This window comes from Anser cygnoides, chromosome 7 (genome assembly GCF_040182565.1).
Source record: "Anser cygnoides isolate HZ-2024a breed goose chromosome 7, Taihu_goose_T2T_genome, whole genome shotgun sequence".
Lineage (NCBI taxonomy): Eukaryota > Metazoa > Chordata > Aves > Anseriformes > Anatidae > Anser > Anser cygnoides.
Window position 1 is genome coordinate 4,862,204 of NC_089879.1, and position 10,021 is coordinate 4,872,224.

The 10,021-nt window shown below is 54.3% G+C and overlaps 1 protein-coding gene across 1 annotated transcript in view; it reads right to left on the reverse strand.

The window, feature by feature from the left end:
- Window positions 1-7,740, reverse strand: part of LOC106038940 (deleted in malignant brain tumors 1 protein) — an 81,675-nt gene extending 73,935 nt beyond the window's left edge. Inside the window, exons 1-11 of the mRNA XM_067000614.1 lie at window positions 7,351-7,740; window positions 7,048-7,089; window positions 6,708-6,755; window positions 5,469-5,780; window positions 5,166-5,207; window positions 4,826-4,873; window positions 3,595-3,909; window positions 2,376-2,723; window positions 2,073-2,114; window positions 567-878; window positions 396-437 (exon numbers count right to left, since the gene is read on the reverse strand). Coding sequence (XP_066856715.1) covers window positions 396-437; window positions 567-878; window positions 2,073-2,114; window positions 2,376-2,723; window positions 3,595-3,909; window positions 4,826-4,873; window positions 5,166-5,207; window positions 5,469-5,780; window positions 6,708-6,755; window positions 7,048-7,089; window positions 7,351-7,690 — 1,891 coding nt within the window. The 5' untranslated portion in view covers window positions 7,691-7,740. The remainder of the gene's footprint in view (window positions 1-395; window positions 438-566; window positions 879-2,072; window positions 2,115-2,375; window positions 2,724-3,594; window positions 3,910-4,825; window positions 4,874-5,165; window positions 5,208-5,468; window positions 5,781-6,707; window positions 6,756-7,047; window positions 7,090-7,350) is intronic.
- Window positions 7,741-10,021: the final 2,281 nt, after the last annotated feature.

Sequence of the window (10,021 nt, forward strand, 5' to 3'; positions counted from 1 at the left end):
GATTCAAGCTCAACATGAGCTAGTAATGGGCCCTGGTTGCCAACAGGGCCAGACCTGGCCTGGGGTACACATAGCACCACTGAGCTAGCCGGTCGGAAGGAGTGCTTGCCCCACTCTACTCAGCACAGCTGTGGCTGCACCTCGAGTCCTGTGCACAGTTCTGGGCTCCATGACAGAAGAAGGATATAAAAAGATTGCAGCCATTCCAATGGGGGGCCACTACGGACCCAGGGGCAGCACCATGCCCTGCCCTGGTGCGTGTGGCAACCACCACCACCCTCATGCCCCTCCACACCTGGCACTGGGCAGCATCAGACCACCAAGCTGCTTGGGCTGCTAACCAGTGCCGCCTGAGAAGAATGCACAGAAAGGAGCCATGGGAGATGCAGACATACCTGGAGTTGTGGTGGGATATGGGCTCGTCGTGGTTATTGCAGCTGTAGAGGGAGGAAGAGAGATGCAAGTGAGGGACTTAGAACAAGTGAGTTCCAAGCCTTCTCCACACCAGGCACATAGAGGCAATCTATGAAAGCACACCAGGATTGACGGAGGAAAACCAACACTACCTGAGCAGACAACACCTGCATCTTCATAGTGGCCACAGTTATGGACGCCCCAGCCAGAGCTTCTGCACTCAAACAGGGAGGACTCATTCCCTGTGCACTGCACATCGTCCAGGTAAATACTGCCACTGCCTGGTCCAAAATAGGCATTTCCGAGTGCAGAAACAGCATAGCCGCATTCCAGCTGCCTGCACACAACTTGGGCATCATTGAGGTCCCAGCCGTCGTCACACACCGTGCCCTGTCTCCCATTGCGGTAGATCTCTATGCGCCCCTCACACCGGTTCCTGCCATTCACCAAGCTCAGAGAGACACCTGGGAAAGCAGGGCACAAGGAAAACATGGGAAAAGCTGCTGGCACACAGGGACCTTCCCGCACCGTTGCATTTCATCACCACACCACTTTCAGGCCACCGGCATCAATACCTTCCACTCTATTCGAATCAGAGAATCATTAAAGTTGGAGAAGCCCTCCAAGATCCTCTGATCCAACCATCCCCCTACTACCAATATCACCCACTAAACCATGTCCCCAAGCACCACGTCCAACCTCTCCTTGAACACCCCCAGGGACGGTGACGCCACCACCTCCCTGGGCAACCCGTCCCAACGCCCGACTGCACTTTCTGAGGAGAAATATCTCCTCATTTCCAACCTGAATCTGCCTTCATGGAACCTGAGGCCATTCCCCCTAGTTCTATCACTAGATACCTGTGAGAACAGGCTGACCCCCAGCTCCCCACACCTCCCTTTTAGGGAGCTGTAGACAGCAATAATGTCTCCCCTGAGCCTGTTCTCTCCAGACTAAACAACCCCAGTGCCTTCAGCTGCTCCCCATAGGACTTGTGTCCCAGACCCTTCACCAGCTTCGTAGCCCTTCTCTGGACACGCTCCAGGGCCTCGATGTCCTTCTTGTAGTGAGGGGCCCAAAGCTGAACACAGCGCTCGAGGTGCGGCCTCACCAGAGCAGAGCACAGGGGGACGATCACCTCCCTGCTCCTGCTGGCTGCACCATTCCTGACACAACCAGGATGCCGTTGGCCTTCTTGGCCACCTGGGCACACTGCCGGCTCATGTTCAGGTGAGCAGTGACCAACACCCCCAGGTCCTTTTTCACTGCACAGCTTTCCAGCCACTCTGCCCCAAGCCTGTAGCGCTGTAGGGGGCTGTTGTGACCAAAGTGCAGGATCTGAAACTTAGCCATGTTGAACCTCATCCCCTGGGGCTCAGCCCATCGATCCAACCTGACCAGGTGCCTCTGCAGGGACTTTCCATCCTGCAGAAGATCGCCACTTCCTCGCAACTTGGCGTCAACTTAAAATTTACTGAGGGGGCACTTAATTGTCCCATCCAAATCATCAGTTAAGATACTAGAGAGGATGGGCACCAACACCAACCCTAGGGGAACACCACTCGTGATGAAGGTGCAATCTGCACAGGGCACGGTGCAGCCCTGAGCTCTGAGTTCTCCATGCCTGCAGAAAGGAGCCATGGGAGATGCACACGTACCTGGAGTTGTGGTGGGACTTGGGCTCGTCATGGTTATTGCAGCTGTTGTGGGAGGAAGAGAAAGAAGTAAGTGAGGGAATTTGGGAGGAAGGAGCATGACCAGGTTTCATCCCGGCACTGGGGATGTTGCTGCTGCCCGGTCGTGTTGCCATCGCAGAGCATGGGAATCTCAGCATGGGCATCAGTCGTGGGGACAGGGCAAAATAGAAACAGGAAATGTGGCTCTGAACCTTCTCCCCATCAGGCAATGTAGGGGCAATCTATGATAGCGCGCTATGATTGATGGAGGAAAACGAAGGGTACCTGAGCAGAGAACACCTGCGTCTTCATGGTGGCCACAGTTGTGGACGCCCCAGCCAGAGCTCCTGCACTCAAACAGGGAGGACTCACTCCCTGTGCACTGCACATCGTCCAGGTAAATACTGCCACTGCCTTGTCCAAAATAAGCACTTCCGAACGCAGAAACAGCATAGCCACATCCCAGCTGCCTGCACACAACGTGGGCATCATTGAGGTCCCAGCCGTCGTCACACACTGTGCCCTGTCTCCCATTGCGGTAGATCTCTATGCGCCCCTCACACCGGTTCCTGCCATTCACCAAGCTCAGAGAGACACCTGGGAAAGCAGGGCACAAGGAAAATGTGGGAAAAGCTGCTGGCAAACAGGCACCTGCCCTCACTGTTGCATTTCATCACCACAACACTTTCAGGCCACTGGGATCGCCACCCTCCACGCTATTAGGCTCTGCCTTTCCCCTGGCTCGACTCTCCCATCCTTCTATTCTGTGACTCTGGTGCTTCTTTGAAAGGACTCGGGGGGCTTTGGTGGATGCGAGCTCAACATGAGCTAGCAATGGACCCTGGTCGCCAACAGGGCCAGCCCTGACATGGGGTGCACATAGCACCGCTGAGCTAGCCGGTCGGAAGGAGTGCTTGCCCCACTCTACTCAGCACAGCTGTGGCTGCACCTCGAGTCCTGTGCACAGTCCTGGGCTCCACAACGGAAACTGGATAAAAAGATATGGCAGCCATTCCAATGGGGGGCCACAACAGCCCCAGGGGCAGCACCATGCCCTGCCCTGGTGCGTGTGGCAACCACCACCACCCTCCTGCCCCTCCACACCTGCCACTGGGCAGCGTCAGACCGCCAAGCTGCTTGGGCAGATAACCAGTGCCGCCCGAGAAGAATGCACAGAAAGGAGCCATGGGAGATGCAGACATACCTGGAGTTGTGGTGGGATATGGGCTCGTCGTGGTTATTGCAGCTGCAGAGGAAGGAAGAGAAAGAAGTGAGTGAGGGACTTTGGGAGGAAGGAGCATGACCAGGTTTGATCCCGGCACTGGGCGTGTTGCTGCTGCCCGGTTGCACTGGTGATACAGAGCATGGGGGGCTCAGCACGGCCATCCAGCATGGGGACAAAGCAAAAGAGAAACAGGAAATGTGGCTCTGAACCTTCTCCACAACAGGCAAAGTAAGGACGATTTATGAAAGCACACCAGGATTGATGGAGGAAAACCAACACTACCTGAGCAGACAACACCTGCGTCTTCACTGTGCCCACAGTTGTGGACGCCCCAGCCAGAGCTTCTGCACTCAAACAGGGAGGACTCATTCCCTGTGCACTGCACATCGTCCAGGTAAATACTGCCACTGCCTGGTCCAAAATAGGCATTTCCGAGTGCAGAAACAGCATAGCCGCATCCCAGCTGCCTGCACACAACTTGAGCATCATTGAGGCCCCAGCCGTCGTCACACACCGTGCCCCGGCTCCCATAGTGGTTGATCTCTATGCGCCCCTCACACCGGTTCCTGCCATTCACCAAGCTCAGAGAGACACCTGGGAAAGCAGGGAACAGGAAAACGTGGGAAAAGCTGCTGGCAAACAGGCACCTGCCCTCACCATTGCATGTCATCACCACAACACTTTCAGGCCACTGGGATCAACACGCTCCACTCTATTAGGCTCCGCCTTTCCCCTGGCTCGACTCTCCCATCCTTCTATTTTGTGACTGTGGTGCTTCTTTGAAAGGGATCGGGGGGCATTGGTGGATGGAAGCTCAACATGAGCTAGTAACCGGCCCTGGTCGCTAACAGGGCCAGCCCTGACGTGGGGCGCACATGGCACCACTGAGCTAGCTGGTCGGAAGGAGTGCTTGCCCCACTCTACTAAGCACAGCTGCAGCTGCACCTTGAGTCCTGTGGGCTCCACGACAGAAGAAGGGTATAAAAAGATTGCAGCCACTCCAATGGAGGGTCACAGGGATGGGGAAAGGCCTAGAGGGCTTGACATTAGCAAGAGAGGCTGAGGCCATTTGGTTTGTTCAGCTTAGAGAAGAGGAGCCTGAGGGGTGAGCCCGCTGCTGCCTGCACCTTCCTCTCAATGGGGAATGGAGAGGGAGGCACCGATCTCTTTCCTCCGGTGACAGGACACGAGGAAATGCCTGAAACCTGCCTCAGGGGAGGCTCAGGTTGGATGGTAGGAACAGCGTCTTCACTGAGAGGCAGGTCAGGCACTGCAGCAGGCTCCCTGGCAAGTGGTCATGGCCCTGGGCCTTTCAGTGCTGAGGAAGCATTTCCACAATGCTCCTAGACACGTGCAGGAGATGGACTCGATGGCCCTTGTGAGTCCTTCCCAGCTCTGGATATTCTACGGGTCTGGGACTCCACGGAAGAGGCAAAGCCCACCCTGGCACTCAGCAACTGATGAAACCCAAAAGGAGCGCATAGAAAACACTGGAAAAATATAGATGTACCTGGAGGAACGGTTGGTTGGAAGCCAACTGTGGTTCTGTACGTCCGACCTGTTGAGGGACGAAGAGAAAGAAGCAAGTGAGGGACTTCTGGATGAAGGAGCAATCTGGACAGGGTATGGTTCATCCCTGAGCTCTACGCTCTCCATGCCTGCAGGCAAGGCACACGACAGCCCCAGGGGCAGCACCATGCCCTGCCCTGGTGCGTGCGGCTTCCGGCACTGCCCTCCTGCCCATCCCAACCACGCACTGGGCAGCGTCAGACCGCCAAGGTGCTTGGGCTGTTAACCAGTGCCACCCAAGAAGAATGCACAGAAAGGAGCCATGGGAGATGCAGACGTACCTGGAGTTGTGGTGGGATATAGACTTGTCATGGAATTTGCAGCTGTTGAGGGAAGAAAAGAAAAAAGAAAGTGAGGGACGTTGGGAGAAAGGAACATTAGCAGGTTTTGCTCCAGCAATGGTCAATTTCATGCTGCCCGGTTGCACTGGTGATGCAGAGCATGGGGGGCTCAGCACAGGCATCCAGTGTAGGAACAGAGCCAAACAGAAATCGCAAGAGTGGCTCCGAACCATCTCCTTGTCAGGCAAAGTAGGGGCAATTTATGAAAGCGCTCTATGATTGATGAAGGAAAACCAACACTACCTGAGCAGACAACACCTGCGTCTTCATAGTGCCCACAGTTGTGGACGCCCCAGCCAGAGCTCCTGCACTCAAACAGGGAGGACTCACTCCCTGTGCACTGCACATCATCCAGGTAAATACTGCCACTGCCTTGTCCAAAATAGGCATTTCCGAGTGCAGAAACAGCATAGCCGCATCCCAGCTGCCTGCACACAACTTGAGCATCACTGAGGCCCCAGCCGTCGTCACACACCGTGCCCCGGCTCCCATAGTGGTTGATCTCTATGCGCCCCTCACACCGGTTCCTGCCATTCACCAAGCTCAGAGAGACACCTGGGAAAGCAGGGCACAAGGAAAACATGGGAAAAGCTGCTGGCACACAGGCACCTGCCCTCACCGCTGCATTTCATCACCACAACACTTTCAGGCCACTGGGATCAACACGCTCCACTCTATTAGGCTCCGCCTTTCCCCTGGCTCGACTCTCCCATCCTTCTATTTTGTGACTGTGGTGCTTCTTTGAAAGGGATCGTGGGGCATTGGTGGATGCAAGCTCAAAATGACCTAACAAGGGGCCCTGGTCACCAAAAGGGCCAGCCCTGACGTGGGGTGCACATAGCACCGCTGAGCTAGCCGGTCAGAAGGAGTGCTTGCCCCACTGAACTCAGCACAGCTGTGGCTGCACCTCGAGTCCTGTGCACAGTTCTGGGCTCCACGACAGAAGAAGGATATAAAAAGATTGCAGCCATTCCAATGGAGGGTCACAGGGATGGGGAAAGGCCTAGAGGGCTTGACATTAGCAAGAGAGGCTGAGGCCATTTGGTTTGTTCAGCTTAGAGAAGAGGAGCCTGAGGGGTGAGCCCGCTGCTGCCTGCACCTTCCTCTCAATGGGGAATGGAGAGGGAGGCACCGATCTCTTTCCTCCGGTGACAGGACACGAGGAAATGCCTGAAACCTGCCTCAGGGGAGGCTCAGGTTGGATGGTAGGAACAGCGTCTTCACTGAGAGGCAGGTCAGGCACTGCAGCAGGCTCCCTGGCAAGTGGTCATGGCCCTGGGCCTTTCAGTGCTGAGGAAGCATTTCCACAATGCTCCTAGACACGTGCAGGAGACGGACTCGATGGCGCTTGTGAGTCCTTCCCAGCTCTGGATATTCTATGGGTCTGGGACTCCACGGAAGAGGCAAAGCCCACCCTGGCACTCAGCAACTGATGATACCCAAAAGAAGTGCACAGAAAACACTGGAAAAATATAGACGTACCTGGAGGAACGGTTGGTTGGAAGCCAACTGTGGTTCTGTACGTCCGACCTGTTGAGGGACGAAGAGAAAGAAGCAAGTGAGGGACTTCTGGATGAAGGAGCAATCTGGACAGGGTATGGTTCATCCCTGAGCTCTACGCTCTCCATGCCTGCAGGCAAGGCACACGACAGCCCCAGGGGCAGCACCATGCCCTGCCCTGGTGCGTGCGGCTTCCGGCACTGCCCTCCTGCCCATCCCAACCACGCACTGGGCAGCGTCAGACCGCCAAGGTGCTTGGGCTGCTAACCAGTGCCGCCCGAGAAGAATGCACAGAAAGGAGCCATGGGAGATGCAGACGTACCTGGAGTTGTGGTGGGATATAGACTTGTCATGGAATTTGCAGCTGTTGAGGGAAGAAAAGAAAAAAGAAAGTGAGGGACTTTGGGAGGAAGGAACATTAGCAGGTTTTGCTCCAGCAATGGTCAATTTCATGCTGCCCGGTTGCACTGGTGATGCAGAGCATGGGGGGCTCAGCACAGGCATCCAGTGTAGGAACAGAGCCAAACAGAAATCGCAAGAGTGGCTCCGAACCATCTCCTTGTCAGGCAAAGTAGGGGTATTTTATGAAATCGCTCTATGATTAATGGAGGAAAACCAACACTACCTGAGCAGACAACACCAGCGTCTTCATAGTGGCCACAGTTGTGGACGCCCCAGCCAGAGCTCCTGCACTCAAACAGGGAGGACTCACTCCCTGTGCACTGCACATCGTCCAGGTAAATACTGCCACTGCCTTGTCCAAAATAGGCATTTCCGAGTGCAGAAACAGCATAGCCGCATCCCAGCTGCCTGCACACAACTTGAGCATCACTGAGGCCCCAGCCGTCGTCACACACCGTGCCCCGGCTCCCATAGTGGTTGATCTCTATGCGCCCCTCACACCGGTTCCTGCCATTCACCAAGCTCAGAGAGACACCTGGGAAAGCAGGGCACAAGGAAAACATGGGAAAAGCTGCTGGCACACAGGGACCTTCCCTCACCGTTGCATTTCATCACCACAACACTTTCAGGCCACTGGAATCAGCACCCTCCATGCTACTAGGCTCCGCCTTTCCCCTGGCTTGCCTCTCCCATCCTTCTATTCTGTGACTCTGGTGTTGATTTAAAAGGGTTCAGGGGGCATTGGTGGTTGGAAGCTCAATGTGAGCCAGCAACGGGCCCTGGTTGCCAACAGGGCCAGCCCTGATGTGGCGTGTACATAGCACCGCTGAGCTAGCCGGTCGGAAGGAGTGCTTGCCCCACTCTACTCAGCACAGCTGTGGCTGCACCTCGAGTCCTGTGCACAGTTCTGGGCTCCACAACGGAATCTGGATAAAAAGATATGGCAGCCATTCCAATGGGGGGCCACAACAGCCCCAGGGGCAGCACCATGCCCTGCCCTGGTGCGTGTGGCAACCACCACCGCCCTCCTGCCCATCCAAACCGGGCACTGGGCAGCGTCAGACCGCCAAGCTGCTTGGGCTGCTAACCAGTGCCGCCCGAGAAGAATGCACAGAAAGGAGCCATGGGACATGTAGACGTACCTGGAGTTGTGGTGGGATATGGGCTCGTCGTGGTTATTGCAGCTGCAGAGGAAGGAAGAGAAAGAAGCAAGTGAGGGACTTCTGGATGAAGGAGCAATCTGGACAGGGCACGGTGCATCCCTGAGCTCTACGCTCTCTGTGACTGCAGAAAGGAGCCACAGGAGATGTAGACGTACCTGGAGTTGTGGTGGGAATTTTGCTCGTCATGGCTGTTTCAGCTGTTGCAGGAGGAAGAGAAAAAAGTAAGTGAGGAACTTTGGGAGGAAGGAGCATGACCAGGTTTCCTCCCAGCACTGGGCATGGCGCTGCTGACCAGGCGCGCTGGCGATGCATAGTGTTGGGGTCTTAGCATGGGCATCCAGCGTGGGGACAGAGCAAAACAGGAATGGCAAAGGAACCATCTCTATGTCTCGTAAACTAAGCTGAGTTTCTTGTTGGAAATGGCATGTTTAAAGAGTGGTTACATTTGTCCACATAGAAGAGGGGCAACCTCAAGTGAGGAATATTTTCCCTGAATATCCCTCATCTATAATGATACAGAGCAATCTCTCCTGGATCTCTGCACTCTCCATGCCTGCAGGCAAGGCATACAACAGCCCCAGGGGCAGCACCATGCACTAGCCTGATGCTTGTGGCCAACCTGCTTGGGCTGCTAATCAGTGCAGCCCGAGAAGAGCGCACAGAAAGGAGCCATGGGACATGCAGACGTACCTGGAGTTGTGGTGGGATAAGAGCTCGTCGTGGATGTAGTATCTGTTGCTGGAGGAAGAGAAAGAAGCAAGTGAGGGACTTCTGGATGAAAGCGCAATCTGGACAGGGCACGGTGCATCCTTGTGCTCTGCGCTCTCCATGCCTGCAGGCAAGGCACACAACAACCCCAGGGGCAGCACCATGCCCTGCCCTGGTGTGTGCGGCTACCAGCACTGCCCTCCTGCCCCCCCAAACCACGCACTGGGCAGCGTCAGACCGCCAAGATGCTTGGGCTGCTAACCAGTGTCGCCCGAGGAGAATGCAGAGAAAGGAGCCAAGGGAGATGCATACATACCTGTAAATATACTTATGGTCGTAGACCTTCTTGAGATACTTGTACCTGTGGATTGAGGAAAAGCAATAATTAAGTGAGGGACTTTGGGAGGAAGGAGCATTACAAGTCTTGTTCACAGTTCTGGGTTATTCAGTGATGTGCTTTCACAGTTCCCAGACTGTGAGACATGATCTTTTATTTGGACACGGGAATCTTTCCAGAAGAGAGAATTTCTCCAGAATTCCTCCTTTTTCATTTTTATCTACTTCTCAGCTAGATACTTGTGTATTTGGTTGTACAATCTAATGCCTTGGATAGGGATTTAGTTGTACAATCTTATGTAGAAACTGACAGAAATACAATTTGTAAGCAATTTAAAGTAAATCAATAAAACTATGCAGATTACTTTTTCTAGGGCTACAAATTTCAGTTGAGACAATGGGTTTACAATGGGAAAACAAAACAGCTAGACAAACTTTTTTTCTGAGACATACTCAATCCATGTAATGACTCTTACAACAGCACACTGACGCATCTTCTGCCAAGACACACAGGAGAGGTGTGAGGGAGATTTGCTGAAAATGTGTTTTAAGAAAAGGGCCTGCTGTATATTTTGCCCACCAATATATTTTAAATACTGGAAGGATGCAAAGGATGTTTTCTTATTCATAGCTGCAAAGAACAACAGATAGGTTTCAGCAAACAGACAGGTTTCCCTAGAAGGATTA